Source organism: Felis catus, chromosome F2, assembly GCF_018350175.1.
Source record: "Felis catus isolate Fca126 chromosome F2, F.catus_Fca126_mat1.0, whole genome shotgun sequence".
NCBI classification, from domain to species: domain Eukaryota; kingdom Metazoa; phylum Chordata; class Mammalia; order Carnivora; family Felidae; genus Felis; species Felis catus.
This window is the reverse complement of record NC_058385.1, coordinates 5496870-5517227: the sequence shown is the minus strand read 5'-3', so window position 1 is coordinate 5517227 and position 20358 is coordinate 5496870. Positions and strand designations below refer to the sequence as shown.

The window sequence follows — 20358 nt, the reverse complement described above, 5'->3', positions numbered from 1 at the left end:
AATCTCTTAAATACTCCAGGATTAAAGGGTTATATATTAAAATGAGAACTTCTGTGAATTTGGGGAGACCTAAGGGAGGGACGGGGTAAGGGAGTTGCTGCTGAAGACCTGGAAATCTGGATTCAAAGCCATCGGAAGCACCAAAAGTGGGTGGCTCATCAGGAAATGGCTACAGGGTCACCTGGGTTGCTCAGCTGGCTAAGCATCTGACTGTTGATCTCAGCTCCGGGATCGAGCCCCAGATCGGGCTCTTGCACGGACAGCACAGAGACTGTTAGGTCCTCTCTTCCCGCCCACCCCTTCCCTTGCTTGCTCTTTCTCTCAAAAATAAATAAACATTAAAAAAAAAAAAAGAAATAGCTACAGTTCCTTGGAGACTTCCACACCAGTTGCCTAGTGGGGCACCAGTGCAGGCATTTCACTGGGAAAACCCTTTGGAATCTTACGTAGCACCCATATCTAGCCATAGCCACCTCTGGAGAGTGACAGACTCTTTCTCGTCTATCATTGGCACACTTGAACTCAGAACTTAACTGGGAAGGAGTTTCTGGACGGTGCAGTTCTAGGCTTCTCTGTCACGCAGAAGAAACATTTGAAAAAAAATAAGTAGGGGCACCTGGGCGATTCAGTCGGTTAAAGCCCCTGACCCTCAGTGTGGGCTCAGGTCATGATCTCACAGTTTGTGAGATTGATCCCGGCGTTGGGCTCCGTACTGACAGCGCAGTGCCTGCTCAGGATTCTCCGTCTGCCTCTCCCCTACTCACACGCTCTCTCGCTCGCTCTCGCTCTCTCGCTCGCTCTCGCTCTCTCCGCCCACCGCCCCTCTCTCTGACCCCCCCCAAAATGAATAAACTTTTAAAACAAAAGAAAGGAAATTGGTGAGAAGAAATGATGCTGAGGCGATGACACAGCCCAGCACACCTCCTTGCTTTCCACCACTCGGTTGGTTGCACATGTGCCAGAGGCATCGTGGACGGACCATGGGAAGCAGCAGCAAGACACAAGGATATTGGTTGTATCCGTAATGTAACTCCCACAAGTCAGTAAGGAAAAGGAAGCTGTTAGGCAAATGGGCAGAGGATAAAAACAGCCAGATCAGTGAAGAAATACAAATGGCTAACATGCGAATAGCTTTTCAGTCTACATGAGATTAAAGAAATGCAAAATTAAAATAAGATGCATTCCTTCCTATGTAACTGGGAAAAATTAATAGTGTACCTTATTTGTAAGGGGAAAGGGCTTTCTCATACACCTGTGTACACAGGAAGTGCAAAGAGTGTGTGTGTGTGTGTGTGTGTGTGTGTGTGTGTGTGTGTGTGTGTGTGTGGTGTTTGCATATGTTGGCATATGCATGTGTTGGCATATGTTTGCATATGTTTTTGTGCCAGGACCATAGTGTCTTGATGACTACACCTTTGTGATATAGCTTGAAATCCAGAATTGTGATGCCTCCAGTTTTATTTTTCTTTTTCAGGATTGCTTTGGCTATGTAGGGTCTTTTGTGGCTTCATACAAACTTTAGGATTGTTTGATCTAGCTCTGTGAAGAATGCTGGTGGTATTTTGATGGGGATTGCATGAAATGTATAGATTGCTTTGGGTAATACATTTTAACAATATTAATAAGTGTTCTGTAGTTTTCAGACTACACATCTTTAACCTCTTTAGTTTATTCCTAGGTATCTTACTGTTTTTGGTGCAGTTGTAAATGGGATTGATTCCTTGATTTCTTCTACTGCTCTTTCTTTTTCTACTATTATTGGTGCATAGAAATGCAACAGATTTCTGCACATTGATTTTTGTATCCTGCAACTTCGCTGAGTTCATGTATTCTAGCAATTGTTTGGTGGAGCCTTTCAGGTTTTTTACGTAGAATAGCACGCAACTTCAAATAGTGGACGTTTGACTTCCTCCTTGCTGATTTGCCTTCCCTTTATTTGTTTTTGAGGTCTGATTGCTGTGGCTAAGAATCCCATCCTGTGTTAAATAGTAATGGTGAGAGTGGGCATCCTTGTCTTGTTCCTGACCGTAGGGGGACAAGCTCGGTTTTCTAATACCATTCTGAGGATGGTATTAGCTGTGGGTCTTTGATATATGGCCTTTATGATGTTGAGGTGTATTCCTTCTGTTCCTGCTTTGTTGAGGTTTCTATCAAGAATGGATACTGTATTTTGTCCAATGCTCTTCATCTGTTGGCGGGATCATATGGCTCTTATCCTTTCTTCTATTAATGTGGTATATCACATTGAGTTGCGAATATTGAACCAGACCTGTGGCCCAGAAATGAATCCCACTTGATCATGGTGAATAATTCTTTTAATTTGCTGTTGAATTCAGTTTCTGCTATCTTGTTGAGAATTTTTGCATCCGGGTTCATCACGAATATTGGCCTGTAATTCTGCTTGTCAGTGGGGTTTTTGTCTGGTTTTGAAATCAAGGCAATGCTGGCTTCATAGAATGAGTTTGGAAGCTTTTTTGGAAGAGTTTGAGAATAAGTATTAACTCTTCTTTAAATGTGTGGTAGAATTCCTCTGGGAAGCCATCTGGCCTAGGACTCTTGTTTGTTGGGAGATTTTTGATGATCTTCGCTAGTTATGGGTCTGTTCAAATTTTCTGTTTCTTCCTGTTTGAGTTTTGGAAATGTGTGAGTGCTTAGGAATGTGTCCATTTCTTCCGGGTTGTCCAGTTTGTTGGCATATAATTTTCCATAGTATTCTCTTATAATTGTTGGTATTTCTGTGGTGTTTGTGATCTCTCCTCTTTCACTTGTGATTTTATCTGTTTGGGTCATTCTCTTTTTTGGTAGGTCTTGCTAGGATTTCATCAGAGAACCAGGTCTTAGTTTTGTTGATCTGTTCTACTGGTTTTTTTGTTTGTTCCTGTAGCCTTTATTTCTGCTCTAATCTTTATTTCCCTTCTGCTGGCTTTAGGCTTTGTTTGCTATTCCTTTTCTAGCTCCTTTGGTTAATTTGTATATTTGGGACCTTTCCTGCTTCATGAGCTAGGCCTGAATTGCAATACACTTTCACCTTATGACTGCTTTAGCTGTATCCCAAAGGGTTTGGACTGTTGTGTTTTCATATTCGTTTGCTTCTATGTCTTTTTTATTTCTTCTTTAATTTCCTGGTTAACCCATTCATTCTTTAGTAGGATGTTCTTTAACCTCCATGTATTTGAGGGCTTTCCAAACTTTTTCTTGTGGTTGACCTCAAGTTTCATCATGTTATGGTCTGAAAATATGTATGGTATGATCTCAATTTTTTGTACCTGTCGGACTGATTTGTGACCCAGTATGTGATCTGTTCGGGAGAATGTTCCATGTGCACTCAAGAAGAATGTGTATTTTGCTGCTTTAGGATGAAATGTTCTGAGGGGCACCTGGGTGGCTCTGTCAGTTAAGGGTCTAACTTCAGCTCAGGTCATGATCTTGTGGTTCGTGAGTTCAAGCCCCGCCTCAGGCCCCATGCTGGCAGTGCGGAGCCTGCTTGGGATTCTCTCTCCTTCTGTCTCTCTTCCCCTCTCCCACTTGCATGTGTTCTCTCTCTCTCTCTCTCAAAATAAATAAATAAACTTTAAAAAAAAAAAAAGGATGAAATGTTCTGAATATATCTGTTAAGTCCATCCAGCCCAGTGTGTCATTCAAAGCCACTGTTTCTTTCTTGACATTCTACCTAAATGATCTGTCAGTTGCTGTAAGTGGATTGTTAACGCCCCCTACTATTGTTGTATTATTACCATTGACTTTATGTTTGTTATTAATTGATTTATGTATTTGGGTGCTTTCAAGTTGGGAGCATAAATATTTACAGTTAGATCTTCCTGATGGACAGACCCCTTAATTATGATATAATGCCCTTCTTCATCGCTTGTTGCTGGCTCTGTTTTAAAATATAGTGTGTTTGGGGCTCCTGGGTGGCTCAGTCGGTTGAGCGTCCAACTTCAGCTCAGGTCATGATCTCACAGTCTGTGAGTTCGAGCCCCGCATCGAGCTCTGAGCCCCAGCTCAGAACCTGGAGCCTGCTTCGGATTCTGTGTCTCCCTCTCTCTCTGCCCCTCCCCGGCTCATCCTCTGTCTCTCTCTCTGTCAAAAATAAATAAACATTAAAATATAGTGTGTTTGATAGGAGTATAGCTACTCAGACTTTCTTTTGACATCTGTTAGCATGATAGATGGTTCTCCACCCCCTCACTTTGAATCTGCAGATATCTTTAGGTCTAAAATGAGTCTCTTGTCGGCAGCATGTAGTTGGATCTTGGTTGTTTTTTTTTAATCCATTCTGATACCCTGTGTCTTTTGATTGGAGCATTTAGTTCATTTGCATTCAGGGTGATTATTGAAAGCTGTGAATTTAGTGCCATTGTGTTACCTGTAGAGTTGATATTTCTGGTGATGTTCTCTGGTCCTGTCTAGTCCTTGTTACTTTTGGTCTTTTTGTTTTGTTCTATTTTTTTCTCCTCTCAAGGAGTCCCCCTTAAAATTTCTTGCAGGGCTGGTTTAGTGGTCATGTACTCCTTCAGTTTTTGTCTGGGAAATTCTTTAACTCTCCCTCTATTCTGAATGACAGCCTTGCTGGCTGAAGAATTCTTGGCTGCATGTTTTCTGCATTCAGCACGTTGACAATTTCCTGACGCTCCCTTCTGACCTGCCAAGTTTCACTGGACAGGTCTGCTGCTAACCTCATGTATCTACCGTTGTAAGTGAAGGGCCTTTTGTTCAGAAATCTTCTTTATTTTTGTATCTTGCACATTTCACTACAATATGTCATGGTGGTGACCTGTGTTTGTTGATTTTGAGGGGAGTTCTCTGTGCCTCTTCCACTTGAATGCCTGTTTCCTTCCCCATGTTAGGGAATTTTCAGCTAAAACTTTGTTCAAATAAACCTTCTGCCCCTTTTTCCCACTCTTCTTCTGGGACTCCTATGATACAGATAATCTTTGTTTTATGGAGTCACGCAGTTCTCTAAATCTCCCCTCGTGATCTAGTAGGTTTTTTTCTTCATTATTTCCCATGATTTTATCTTCTATGTTACCTATTCTTTCCTCTGCTTCTTCAGTCCTCATTGTGACTATCCAGTCAGTTTTGTATCTCAGTGATAGCATTTTTTTATTTCAGCCTGACTAGTTAGGTCTTTGATCTCTGCAGCAAGGTTTTCTCGGGTGTCTTCTATACTTTCTTCAAGCCCAGCTGGTAGTCTTATGACTGCTATTTTAAATTCTTGTTCAGATATATCGCTTATATCTGTTTTGAGCACGTCTCTGGTTTTGATTTCTTCTTGACCTTTCTTTTAGGGAGAATTCCTCCATCTTGTCATTTGGGCTGCGTGTCTGTCTTTTGTGTGTTTCGAAAGCTTGTCATGTTTTCTGCACCTGAGAGTAATGCCGTATTAAAAAGGGGGAATGCATTGTCCCCAGCCTGGCACTTCAGGAAGAGTTTCTGGCGTGTGCCGTGTGCACTCTGCTGTTGACTTTTGGCTGCTCATTCCCACTGGTCAGTCCTGTGCAGAGTTCCTCCTTGCTTGTCCTGGGGCGGGTTTGGACTTTTAAATAGGTATGCTTTGATTTGTTTGTTAAAATAAGCCTGGACAAAAAAATGAAAAGTAACCCAACAAACAAAAAACTATGAGCCTGATTCCAAAAGAACAAAAGAAGAAACCAAACAAAACACAACCCAGTAAGCCTGGTCGTGTTTCCCCCAGAACTGCAGGTGTTCTTTCGAAGCACCGGATTTTCGGAACACTTTGTGCCTGCGGAGTGCTCTCTGTGCTGGTCTTCTGCAGGAGAGGCCCTGTGCCCTGGCTCCGAGTCAGTCCTGCCCAAGTAAACACGCGGCTGCCAGGCACAGGGGGGCAGGGTTTGGTGTAAGTGGCCCGTCCGCCACTATGGGCCACCGGGCTGCTCTCTGAAGTCCTGCGGTGTTGTCGTGGGGGGGGGGGGGGTGTGGAAACGGCACCGCCACAGTCTCTCGTCCCAGACGGGGCGATCTCCCACCCCTTGCTGTTCAGGCAGCCCTACGGAATAGCAGGGCAGGAAGCCGGGATTCAAGACTCAAATCTTCAAGGACCTGACACCACACTGCCCCGCCCCCATCCTCCAGAGTAGAGCCTCTCCACGCTGTGTCTGGTGTCCTTCGTCGCAGAAGAACAGTCCCACTGCCTGCGCAGTGCACAGAATCTGTGGTGTAGCACCTCTAAAGGCAGCAGTAAGGTTATATGCCCTCTGGGTGCACCTCTGTCCCCCGCCAATGGAAAGCCTTTCGCTGGCACCTGTAGGGTCTCTGGTCCTTGGGGAGGCAATACACCGTCTTCCGGAAGTACTTTGGGAAGGGGAACGTTCTCTCCCGGCGCGCCCTGGGGATCCCTGCACCGCGGCTGTGCGCTCCGGGGCCGGCTCCCTCCTCCCTCCTCCCTCCTCCCTCCTCCCTCCTCCCTCCTCCTCCCTCCTCCCTCCTCCTCCCTCCTCCCTCCTCCCTCCTCCCTCTTCCCTCCTCCCCAGAAGCCCGTGCGAGCCAGAGCTCGGCTCTGGAGAGAGTCACACGCTTCCAGAATCCTTTCTCACGCTGAAACCTTCCCTCCTTTATACTTTGTTACTGTGTTCCAGTGTTCTGACCAATATCCTCACAGCAGTCTTTTACAAACCTAAATTTATATTTTATCATTCTCTCTCTAGATAAAATTCTTTAATGACTTTACATTGTACTTCTAATAAAATCCACAATGTTTGGGGCCGTTGGGTGTCCAACTTCAGCTCAGGTCGTGATCTCGAATTTCATGAGTTCGAGACCGCCGTGGGGCTCTGTGCTGACGGCTCAGAGCCTGGAGCTGCTTCGGATTCTGTGTCTGCCTCTCTCTCTGCCCCTCCCCAGCTCGTGCTCTTTTTCTGTCTCTCAAAAAAAAAAAAAAAAAAAAATTAAAAAAATAAAACGACATTTTATTAGACAAGCACTGTTGAAGACAAGCTAATATGTAAACTCTGCGTATACCTAATTTTAATCCTTAACACTTGGTACGTTGAGTCCACATTTATATTCTGTTTTCTCCGTAATCCTTTGTTTTACAGAGCCTGTCAGGTTTCTTTCTGTGCTACAGTTTTTACCTTCCGTACCCCTTTGTCGTCTAGCCCTAAAGGAAAACTTTGAAAACAAATCTTTTACCTTATCCCTTTTTACTATATTACGGATTAAGTGTTTCCCCAGTTGAAGCCTTTCTGTAAACTAAGAAGTGTCAGACTTTGTTAGAAATATTATGTCTCTAACTTCATACTTCATGTTTGCTCATTTAAAACCATCTCTTAGGAGAAAATGGGGACCAAGTTCATATGAATTACTAGATTTTATCAGTAAATTTGGAAGTATGACTAAAAGAATCACAGTGAACAGTTTTTGTCTGATTAGCAATTGCTGTAGTATTAATTGTATAATAATTTTATAGATTATGAAATTACATCAGGAATAAGTAAGAGCAAACAATTTCAATATCCACATTGGTTGTAAAATGCCTTCTCATTCCAGAAACATTAAAGTGTCATTTGAAATTGTGTAAATGTACATTTAAAGCAATGAGTTGATTTGGTCACTAAAATAGTGTGGGAATATTTGCTAAGACGGCAGCCTTTTTCCTGGGGTTTAACATATTTGTAACTCCTTTGGTGGGATTAATTACCTACTTCATGGGCAAAGTTTTTTGATGTACAAGATTATTAGGTTGAAGACAGACAAAATTCACTTCTGTATCAGAAGTTACAGTGCTTACTAACTTGTGTTTGTGCTTTTTCTCTTTGCCTTTCCTCTTCTGTTCTCTCGGGTGCTTTGTCAGCAACCCTTCAGGGGTTAGCTAATTTCGAGGGAAATGAGTATGAATTATGAATACGTGGATTTACTGTGAACATTTAAGCTCGCCTTTAGTTTTGTGTTATTTATTTATTAGCTAACAAAATGAACCAAAACCTGTTTTAAAAATTAAGGTCTTTTCAACGGACGTGATCTTCACGTATGGGTTTCTTTTTTCTTTCTCTTTTTTTTCTTTTTTTATCTCTGTGTCATGTACATTACAGTTGTGGGAATAGCAGAACTGAAATTTGAAACTGAGTTGAGAGGCATATTGATGTTTATATTGAGAACATTCCCACTTACTGGTAGAAGCAGGTTATCCTGAATTTATCACATATGATTATCATAGTCGCTCAGCCATGTTGGTGTCAGCATCTGGCACTTTCCCCTCTTACTTGCTTCCAGTTGGTAGATAAAAAGGGTGGAGGGTTACCCAGAAATATCTCCTAATTATTGTTAGGGTTAAGGAAGATACGTAGCCTTTCCGATGTCAGTGAATTGTGGCATTTGATATATTCGTGATTATGTGTTATTTTGGGGAAAAAGTTTAATACTTTATTTAATTTTCAAGTCTTGCCACTGAATCTACCAGAGAAGATTCTTCAAGCCTAGTCGCTGAACTTCAAGAAAAGCTTCAGGAAGAAAAAGCAAAGTTTCTAGAACAACTTGAAGAGCAAGAGAAAAGAAAGAATGAAGAAATGCAGAATGTTCGAACATCTCTGATTGCTGAACAACAGGTGTGTTCCCCAGCCCTCATTACATTTACTTTAGGTCTAAAGAAGCTAAATATAAATTAACGAATATAATTTTTTTGTGCAGCTGAATATAAATTTTTTGTGCCTCATATCTTAGATGTGATTTTTCCAGCTTTAACCTTGATAATATTTATTCAATATCCTCATGATAAAAGCATTTTCAATTCCGATTAGTTTTAAGTGCTTATACGACTTCATATATAATGATTGAATTTTCCCCCTGAGCTCTAAAATTTTATTATTCTAAATTACATGCTAATCGGTACAGACTTCTTACACTTCCCTCATTCTTATCCACATGACAGGCCGGTGGTAGATAATGGCGGGCCGTTGAACTCTGACGATTCACTTGTTAGTATTGATGACTACTGAGAGTGTAAAGCTCGTGAAGGACGCAGGGGCCAGACCGCTAAGAAGTAGGGGGCCTGGTGAAGGAGCTTATACTTCACCGCAGGCCTGGATGACGACGAGCAATTGGAGAGGAAATCAAGGGACCACAGTTTGATTTGTACTTAATAGGGATCGCCCGCTGGGGCAGGGAGAAAGAGGGGAGAACTGCCAGACACGGGCACGGCGGGGGGAGGGCAGTGGGCGTCTGCAGTGACAGCTCGGGCCGGGGAGAAGAGTGACCTGGTTTTCTTACCCCGAGGGATGCGTTTCTGAAACGGTGACACATGGTATATAGTTGGTACCCACATTCGTTCGATATATGTGGGTCTTTTCCCTTTTCTGAGATGGTATGATTACCTTCATGTCTTTTTAGAATTCAAGAAAGTCCAGTAGTTCAGAACCTGTAGTCACTTTCCATTTTAAGTTTTAAGGCCTGGGGAAAGAAAGGAGAGAGCCTGAAAAGAAGGAAGGAGAGTAACTAGAAAAAGAAAGAGTGCGGCTTTATGGAAGCCAATGAAATTTTAAGTGTTCGCGAAGTAGCGACCAGTTTTAAGTAAGAATTACCAAGGAAGAGATCATTAATGATGTCTCTGTTTTTAAAAATCTGAGGTTGTACATTTCCTTGTATGATTCATTCGACATGAACTCTCACTCTCTTGCTGTCTTTCTCTGTGTGCTCCTTTATGAGCGACACATAATTTTAGATTGCCCGAATTAGGTAGGGGATGAATTAACTGACAGAAATGTGTGTGCTATTTTTTTTTTTTCAACGTTTTTATTTTATTTTTGGAACAGAGAGAGACAGAGCATGAACGGGGGAGGGGCAGAGAGAGAGGGAGACACAGAATCGGAAACAGGCTCCAGGCTCTGAGCCATCAGCCCAGAGCCTGACGCGGGGCTCGAACTCACGGACCGCGAGATCGTGACCTGGCTGAAGTCGGACGCTTAACCGACTGCGCCACCCAGGCGCCCCAGAAATGTGTGTGCTATTATAAATATTTGTTGATTCTTTTTACATAAATAATACATAGAGAGATGGCTTAACAAAAGACATCATAAGTGTCCCTTTTGAGGCATCTTCATGTATGCTTTCTGGCTTACCTCAGTGTTTAATGAATTCACTAATTTTGATCTAAAAATGCCATATCCTTACACTGTCTCCCAGTTTTTAGCGTTATTGGCAGTATGCATTAATTGAAGGATCCTGACTCTTAATTTTGGAATGCTGGGCAGATGGGAAGAAGCCTTTGCTGTCCATCAATGGCTCTTAAGTTTTTAATGTTTATTTATTTTTGAGAGACAGAGAGAGACAGAGTGTGAGTGGGGGAGGCAGAGAGAGAGAGGAAGACACAGAATCTGAAGCAGGCTCCAGGCTCCGAGCTGTGAGCACAGAGCCCGATGCGGGGCTTGAACTCACAAGCCGTGAGATCATGACCTGAGCCGAAGTCGGACGCTCAACTGACTGAGCCACCAGGGCGCCCCCTGTGGCTCTTAAGTTTAAAGAAGATCTTAATGGAGATTTTGCAAATGAAATTGTCGACCATTTGGTCATCTTTATAAAAGAAACTACAGTGAGAATTGCCACAGGGACTTTCGCGATCTGTGCAGGCACTTCAGTACATGGGCTTCATAGTAGGAAGGGGTTTTGGTTTTTTTCTAATTGTTTTTTTTTTTTGAAAGAGAGTAGGTGTGTGTGCCTGGGAGAGGGGCAAAGGGAGAAAGAGTCTTAAGCAGGCTTCTTGCCCAGCTTGGAGCCTGATGCGGGGCTCGATCTCATGACTGTGAGATCATGACCTGAGCTGAAATCAAGAGTCAGACACTTAACCGGACTGAATCACTCAGGCGCCCCGGAAAGTTTTTATAAAAGTCGAGGAAGAACAAGTCCAGTTATTATAAGCCAGATGTCCAGATAAAGAGATGGGATGATGTCATCTCCGTGAAACATTACTGTGGTAGTCAAGGTTTAGCTAAAAACAAAAGGAAGAGTCCAGAAGCAGGAAGATTATTAAAGAAGAAAAAGGGAGTGTATAACAACACTCGTTACCTCGTTTTCTTTCTTTCCCCCCAAATTTAAAATCATCTCTTCATGCTAAATTTCCTCTGACGATAAGTAGGTAGACAGTCTGTAATGAGAAAATAGAATTCATTTTAAAGGTATTAAATTGGAATGTATCTTAATGTGGAACCAGGACAGTGCAGTGACACTGTATTTACGACAGTATAGCATTCTTATTTAAAAATAAACATCATTTGTGGGGCGCCTGGGTGGCTCAGTTCGGTTAAGCGTCTGATTCTTGGTTTCGGCTCACGTCACGATCTCACGGATTTGTGGTTCGAGCCCCACATCAGCTGACAGTGCAGAGCCCGCTTGGGATTCTCTGTCTCCGTCCCTTTCTGCCCCTCAAACAAACAAAGCAAACATACATCATTTGTGAGCTGCACTATAGCTTCTCCACATACAGATGCACCACGTAAAAATATTGGCTAGTTTATTCAGCCCTGGCTGCTGTGTACGTGCAGATAATTTAAACAGTTGTCATTCTCTTGTTCCAGACCAACTTTAACACTGTTTTAACAAGAGAGAAAATGAGAAAAGAAAACATAATCAACGATCTTAATGATAAGCTGAAAAGTACAATGCAACAGCAAGAGCGAGATAAAGGTAAGTGATGTTTTGTCATGTATTTTCAACGCCTTTTAAGATTAAAACAGTCACATGAAATGTTTATAATGTGTGATTTCACCTTGGGGGGGGCCTCCAGATCTGATAGAGTCGCTGTCTGAAGATCGAGCTCGATTGCTTGAGGAAAAGAAAAAACTGGAGGAAGAAGTCAGCAAGCTGCGCGGCGGCAGTTTTGTTCCCTCGCCCTACGTAGCCGCGGCCCCGGAGCTTTACGGAGCATGCGCACCGGAACTGCCAGGCGAGCCAGAGAGGTCAGGCCCGGAAACGCAAGACGAAGGCAAAGCCGACTCGGCGATGGAGACCAGCACGATGTCTGTACAGTAAGTCCGTCCGGCCTCAGCTGCCCCAAGTAGGACAGGCTCTCCAAGCAGCGGTGCACTTCCGTGAGCCAAGCGCCGAGGACAGGAAATACGTGTGGCGCTGCTGTGCCTGAAAGTTGTGCCTTTTAGATCTTTGAGCCGCAAATCCGAGCAATACTTTAGTGTCGCCGACTGTGTGTGTATGTGAGTCGCTTTGGCCTCTTTTCATAGTTTACGTGTGCCCCAGACTTGTCGTGGGCTGCCCGCTGGAGGCTCCCTGCAGGAGTGTGAAGCAGTTCTTGTTCGCAGGAAGTGTTTAAACTCTGAGGTCCACTGCCTAGGAGGAAGGGGCGTTACCGTAGTAACGGATGTATTGATTTTGGTGAGTGTGTGTTGGGCGGGGGAAGGCAGAGGAGTTCCTAAAGGGACTATCGTAATTAGAAGGCGTAAGCGACAGAAGGAAGTCCAGACATGGGAACAGTTAACCGGCCGATCGCAGCAAAACCTCTCAAGAAAAAAAAGTATCCAACTGAATTCTACATATGAGAAGCACCTGAAGAAAAATAGTAAAGGGAAAAGTGTGTAAATCATTCAAAGCAAAAGGGTTTTATAAGTTACAGAAGAAGTTTCAGATTTAGAGAGGGCACGGTTTTACCTTAAGCAGTTGGTTGGTAACTTGTAGTTGCTTAAAAATGTAACTTTGATCACTTGTGTATGAATAGAAAGTGGATGAAATCTAGAACGAGAACTTTGTAGAGCCACAGTTATGGGAGGCCTTTTTCCTCTCGTGACACAATGAAGTAAAAATAATAAATAAATAAATAAATAAATAAATAAATAAATAAATAAATAAATAAAGCAGTAGAGAAACCGTTAAGGAAATTCACTACATACCAGATCACAAAACAAGTCTCAGAGTTCTAAATACTGAAGTAATTACAGCCACTAAGCATGAGCAGTTGAAAATTAGTAACGAAAGTAGTTTATCCATTTGCTAATTTGAATACCTATATATACAACATAGGTATTGATAAGAAAATGGAAATTGAGTTATTTAAGTCTAAACAAAAGTATCAAAAATGAGAGCTATAATCAAGGTGGTAACACTGGGACAATTACATAATCTCAAGTACATGTATGAGAAAATGAAATTAATAAAAGTATGTAAACTATGAGAAATAAAATATCAAGTAAAAAGAAGGTACAAATACGTGGAATGAATAGAACCATAACCACACATATGGATTTAAAAATTACAGAGACTAAGATACAGGTGTAAAAAATCCCAAGGACAGTTTTAACATTTCAGATGGAATGGAGTCAAAGATGATCGTCATGACTCATTGGAGTATTTCAGGAATGCGATAAGTAAATTAAACATCAGGGTGCCTGGGGGGCTCAGTCAGGTAAGCATCTTCTGACTCTTGGTTTCGGCTCAGGTCATGATAATCACGGTTTGTGAGTTTGAGCCCCATATTGGGCTCTGCACTGACAGTGTGGCACCTGCTTGGGATTCATTCATTCATATTCATATTCATATTCATATTCATTCTCTCTCTCTCTCTCTCTCTCTCTCTCTCCCCCCCCCTCCCCGCCCCCACTCACATGCACATGTGCATGCACTCTCTCAAAAATAAAAGGTTTTAAACTATTAAAAAAAAAAACCCACGAGAAGATCATATTCAGTGGTGAAACACTGAATGCTTTCCCCTAAAAAATCAAGAGCAAGAAGATGGTCCACTTTGGCTACTTGTATTCAGCATTGCACCTGAGGTTCTATAAAGTGCACTTAGGCAAGAAAAAGAAATTAAAGGCATCCAGATTAGAAAGGAAGAAATAAAACTATCTCTATTTGTATATATAATATGATCTTGTATATTGACAGTCCCCAGAATTTCACTACAAATGTAAGTACTTAAGAATAAATTTAACAGAAGTTGTTCAAGACACGTACACTGAAGGTTACAAAATATTATTGAATGAACTTGAAGACCTAAAAAGACATCCCATGTTCATTGATTGGAAGACTTAATCTTGGGATGCCTGGCTGGCTCACTCAGTAGAGCATGCAACTCTTGATCTTGGGGTTGTGAGTTCAAGCCCCACGTTGAATGTAGAGATTACTTAAAAACAAAATCTTAAAAAAGAAAAAAAAAAGACTTAATTTTGTCGAGGTAGCAATACTCTGTGATCTGCAGATTCAACACGGTTGTTGTTGAAATACACCTTTTTTGCAGAAGTGGACAGTGGGTCCTGAATTCATATGGAAATGCAACGAACTCAAAATAACCAAAACAGTCTTCAAAAAAAATGAAGTTGGAAACACACATGTCCTTATTTCAGAAATTAATACAAAGCTGCAGTAATAAGGATGATGCTAGCTGATATATATGTGTGTAGTTATATGTATGTAGACATATATATAAACCATTGAAATAGAGTCTGGAAATAAGCCCTTAAATTTATAGTCTGTTGAACCTGAATCCTTGTATTATGGTGCCAGGACAATTCAATGGAGAAATGGTAGCTTTTTCAATAGATGGTGCTAGGACAGGACAGGTGAATATCCACAAACAAAGAATGAAATTGGATCTCCTATTTACAAGACAGGGGAATCACAGAGTTCAATGTAAAAGCTAAAATGAAATTAAATCTTCATGACCTTGTCTTAGGCATAGCCTCTTCCTACAAGAATTAACATTAGGGGTGCCTTGGTGGCTTAGTCGGTTAAGTGTCCCAACTCTTGGTTTGGGCTCTGGTGGTAATCCCAGTGTCATGGGATCGAACCCCATGTGGGGCTCCATGCTGAGGATGGAGCCTGCTTAAGAATTCTACACCCTCTTTCTTGCTCTCCCTCTACCCCTGCCCCCCAGCTCATGTGTGCTCTCTCTCTCTCTCAAATAAAAAAATTTAAACAAAAAAAAGAATTAACATTTAGAAGACGCAATTCCTGCTTTAGTCAGTTGCTTAAAATGTAAATGGGGAATTACACAGAATAATTTAGAAGTCTACATTACTGCTAATACCAGACATAAAGAATTGTAAGAAACTACTATGTACAATCATTTACAACAAATTGGGCAATCTAGAAGACATGGATCCACTCCTAGAAACATAACAACCGTCCAAGACTGAGTCATGAAGAAATAGAGAATCTTAACAGGCCATTTAAGTAAGGAGATTGAATCTGTAAGCAAAAACCTCCCAGCAAAGAAAAGTCTGGGACCAGATGGCTTCACTGGTGAATTCTATCAAACATTTTTTTTAAAGAAGAACTAATACCAACCTTCCTGAAACTCTTCTAAAACATAGAAGAGGAAAGAGCTCTACGGAACTCAATATATGAAGCCAGCATTACCCTGTTACCTGCCTGACAGGGGAGCTACAAGAAAAATACAGGGCAGTATCCATAATGAACATAGATGCAGAAATGCTCAGCAGTATATTAATAAACCAAGTTCAGCAATGTACGAAAGGGAATGTACACCAGGATCAAGTGGGATTTATTCCAGGGATACAAGTGTGGTTCAACCTCAGCAAACTGGTGTGATCTACCCCATCAACAAAACAAAGAATGGCCATCGTTTAATCATTTCAGTAGATGAGGAAAAAGCACTTGACAGAATTTTCAACATCAATCCTTTCATGATAAAAACTCTTCACAAAGTGGGTGTAGAGTGAATGTACCCCAACATAATAAAGGCTGTATATGCGAAACACACAGTTAACATCATACTCGACAGCAGAAAGCTGAAAGTTTCTCTGTAAGATCTGGACAAAGCAAAGATACCTACTCTCGCCACTGCGTTTCACCATAGTGTGCTGGAAGTCCTAGCCAGAGCAATTAGGCAAGAAAAGGAAATAAAAAATACCCAAACAGGTAAGGAAGAAGTGAAATTATCTCTTTGTAGATGACATGATAATATGGAGAAACCCCTAAAAGACTACCAAAAACTGTTAGAACTAATCATAAGTTCAGGAAAGTTGCAGGACTTGAGATCAGTAATGTTTTTATATGCTAACAATGAACTAACAAGGAGATTTGAGGACCTGTCCCATTTACAATTGCATCAAAAAGAGTAAAATACTTAGTAATAAATTTAACCAAGGAGGTGAAAGATTTGTACACTGAGAACTACAAGATGTTGGTGAAAGAAATTGAAGAAGACACAAATAAGTGGACAGAGATTTTGTGTTCATGGATTGGAAGAATTAAAATTATGAAAACGTCTTTACTAACCAAAGCAATCTGAAGGTTCTTTGCAATCCCTGTCAAAACTCCAGTAACACTTCTCGCAGAAATGGAAAGGAGCAATCCCAAAATTCATATGGAACTACAGAACGCCCTGAATAACCAAAGCAATCTTGAGCAAGAGGAACAAAGCTAGAGGTTTCACACTTTCTGACTTTCTGACAGGTTTCACACTGTGTTACAGTGCTGTAGTAATCAAACAGGTGGCCTAAGTAGATACAAAGCTGAATGGAATAGAATAGAGATGCCAGAAACAAATTCCTGCATATTAGGCAACTAAAATTTGACAAGGGAGTTTAGGAATGCCCAGTAGGAAAGGACAGTGTCTTCAATAAATGGTGCTGGGAAAACTGGACGGCCACATGCAAAAGAATGAAACCGGATCCCTATGTTAACACCATACACAAAAATCACCTCAAAATGGATTAAAGACTTATAAATATAAGACCCAAAACTGTAAAACTCCGAGAAGAAAGTATAGGAGAGAAGCTCCTTGACATTGGCTTGGCAGTGGTGTGGGGGGTTTTCACTGGAAGCAAAGACAGCAAAAATAAACAAGTAGGACTACATCAAACTAAAAAGGTTCCGTACATCAACAAAATCAAAAGACAACTTACGGAGTGGAAGACAATATTTGCAAATTATATATCTAATACGTTGTTAATGCCTGAAATATATAAAGAACCCACACAACAGCAAAGAAACAACCCCAGTTAAAAAGTGGGCAAAAAATAGACCTTTTTCCAAAGAGGACGTACGGATGACCTACATGAAAAGGTACTCAGTGTCACCAATCATAAGGGAAATAGAAATCAAAGCCACAAGATATGTCTCCTCGTATCTCTTAGGATGTCTGTTATTAAAGAGGCAGTGGGTAACAAGTGCTGGTGAGAATGTGGAGAAAAGAGAACTCTCATGAACTGTTCGTGGGAATGTAAACTGGTACAGCCAGGATAGAAAACAATATGGTGGTTCCTCGAGGAATTAAAAGTAGAGCTGCCATATGATCCAGCTGTCTCTCAGCTCTGGGCACATCTGTGCGAAAGAAATGAAGCCATCATCTCAAAAGAGATCTCTGTCCTCCTATGTTCACTGCAGCATTATTCACAGTAGCCAATACATGGGAACATCCTAAGTATCCCTTGATGGATGAATGGATTAAGAAAATGGCGAAGAAAAATATTTCACGAATTATTCTTCAGCCATGAGGAAGAAGGAGATTCTGCCCTTTGCAATAGCGTGGATGAACCTGGAGGCCAACATGCCAAATGAAATAAGCCAGCCAGAGAGAGACAAATAACGCATAGTATCCCTTATATGTAGAATCTTTAAATAAAAAGTCAAATTCATAGAGTAGAAAAGTGGCTGCCAGGAGCTGGGGCTGGGAGGGGCAAGGTTGGATAAAGGTTGCAATCTTTCAGTTACAAGTTCTAAGATGAACAAGACCTAGGGATGTAACATGGTCACGGTAAATGATAACACTGTGTTGTATAGTTGAAATTTGGTAAGAGAGTAGGATTTCAGCATTCTCCCTGCCTTGCCAAAAAGGTAAGTGATGGAGGTGTTAGTTGACTCATTGAACTTACGTTTTCACAATGTGTATGTATATCACATCATCATATTTTACACTTTGAATGTCTCATAATTTATTTCCCAATTGTGCCTCCATAAAGAATTGTAATAAAAATACAACGTTCAAGCCTGTACCCTATTAGACATTTTTTTCTTTTCTAACTTTTGAGTGTTTTAGTGCGATGGGCAGTTTTACACATGGCAGAGAGACGAGCACATTTCTAGCCACTTAGTAGTACCGCTGAAATCTTTATTGAGATCTGGTTTATTTTTTTGTGGAATAAAACTTTAAGTTCTGTCTGTAGCTTACTCATAGATGTATTGTGTTTTGTTTCTAGTTTTAATGGTGAAGCCACCCAGGAAATAACCACTTTATTGGTACACGCATTAACCCACACGTAGGAAGAGGAGCGCTTCTTCCTCTTTGGGGCAAAACTTCAGATTCAAAAGACATGGCCCCTAGAAAAATGCATGCACAAAGTTTTGCTTATAATTTCAAAAGGTTTGTCGATCTGGGTTCAAGACCTCCAGTACAAAGAACATGTACCATTGAAATGTGTCCTAATTTAAACATATTAAGGCTGCTTTTGAAAACGTAGTCCAGAAGCGCCTGGGTGGCTCAGTCAGTTGAGCATCCGACTTCAACTCAGGTCATGATCTCACAGTTCATGAGTTCGAGCCCTGCATCAGGCTCTATTCTGTCAGCTCAGAGCCTGGAGCCTGCTTCGGATTCTTTGTCTCCCTCTCTCTCTGCCCCTTCCCCGCTCGCACTCTGTCTCTCTCAAAAATAAATAAACATACGAAAAAAAATTAAAAAAAAAAAAAAGAAAATGTAGTCCAAATCTTTAATTTTTAAAGTGCTCTATAGTAATAGTTAAATTTCCAAATCTTATTGAAGAATGTAAAGTCCAGAATTTTAAAAGACTTAAACTAAAATAAATCATTCTCTTTTAGAGAAAATATCCATATGCTCTCTGAAGAAAAACAGAGAATAATGCTGTTAGAACGAGTAAGTAAATTTCTTTCTTGAAATGCAGTGTTGACTGTGTTCGTGTTCATTTTGGATGCTGTTAACAAAATGTTTATATTGAAAACATACCAAGTTGTGTTTATAAAGTTAGATCTTTTAAAAAGTGGTTACTTCTGTGATTAATGTTTTGAGAAATCCTGTCATTTTTTTATTCTAGTGGCTAAATATTTGGTAATAGTATTCCAGGTCTGTTACTTGTCATTTCTTCCCAGTAAATGAAGTCTATATCCGAGAAGAAGATTGGTGGTCTTTATAAAATGAATATAGGGAATAATGGTTTTATTCAATAACAGTTCAGAATGCAACAAAAGATTATAAATAGGAACCCTCGTGTATTTATTTCAAAAACAAGGTAAGTATTTTCTAGAAGTGGGCAAAAATAGAGTATGAATAATGAAGACAAGTTACGGGTTTTGTTTTTTGGGTTTTTTTGAGATTAATTGAAATTTTAAAAAAATGGCAATGAGGGGTTTCCTCTCAATTGTACTATCAGGTTATATATAATTTTGATTCAGAGTTAACATATCCTTATTCATAGATCACTTTCATTCCTTGGGCTTTTAAGATTTTCAACATTTTCTCTTGCTCTTTTCAGGCTTAATCGTCCAGTAAGAATCCAAAGTCAGAATTCTATAACTTTTGTGTTCTGTCGTGCATTCTTTTCTTATTAAAGGGTTGTGTGATCACCTTTGTGAAATTCAGCTGGGGTGTATGTTATAACTACAGAATCCTCCTCTTAGGCCAGACCTGTTCCTATTCCGCCCCCCCCCCCCTCCTGTCTATCCCCTAAGAGTCTTCGGGAATAGCTCCCAGCTATTTACTGCACATTTACAAGTTCCACAAGTAATTCTAATGCATATTAAACTTTGAGAACCCTCAGCTTAGGTAAATGTACCTAAAATTGTTCTAATTCTCTCTCAAGCCTGTAAATAATTAAAACAGTTGGAAAGGATCCATAAAAAAGAATATCCTCACTAACTTTTCAGACTAGATCAGAACATTAATGTGAAGATGAAGGAAATTTGACAGTTATGAAGTTTCAAATAGAGAAGGTACAAGGGATAAACCACAGGTCCCTTTTTTTTCCTCCTGCAGACATTACAATTGAAAGAAGAAGAAAACAAGCGGTTAAATCAAAGACTGGTAAGTTATTTTTCTTGGCCAATAGATGTTAACATTTCAAAATGTTTTGCATTACATTTCATTATAAATACCGTCAGCAACATGTTTGGTTCGATGAATTTATTTCTAGTAGTTTCATTGGGCCGTGTGGGTCATTAATGACTTGATTCTCAGAGAGGTGACCGTAGGTCAGAGGTGCCCTCCGTGGCAGTAGAACGGACAAAGCTGACTACCTTACTAATGTCACGTTAATATCAGTCAGCAAATTCAAGACAGTGTTTCCGGTGATTGATAAGCTATGATCACTTAGGATTCCGTAATTACATGTATTTGTAACATCAAGTTGGGATTCTTAAGTCAGTAACTCTTTATAGTTAGAAGTACTTTTTATAGGCCTTTTGGAAATTAACATATTCACTCTTAAGGGTGCG

The 20358-nt window shown here is 40.7% G+C and overlaps 1 protein-coding gene across 4 annotated transcripts in view; it reads left to right on the top strand.

Annotated features, from left to right (window-relative positions):
• RB1CC1 (RB1 inducible coiled-coil 1) overlaps positions 1–20358 on the top strand; it is a 92729-nt gene that overhangs the window by 63563 nt on the left and 8808 nt on the right. For all 4 annotated transcript variants that reach the window (XM_023248505.2, XM_023248504.2, XM_045050083.1 and 1 more), the window contains exons 16-20: positions 8396–8561; positions 11523–11631; positions 11732–11972; positions 18730–18784; positions 19901–19948. In XM_023248505.2, the coding sequence (XP_023104273.1) occupies positions 8396–8561; positions 11523–11631; positions 11732–11972; positions 18730–18784; positions 19901–19948 (619 nt within the window). The remainder of the gene's footprint in view (positions 1–8395; positions 8562–11522; positions 11632–11731; positions 11973–18729; positions 18785–19900; positions 19949–20358) is intronic.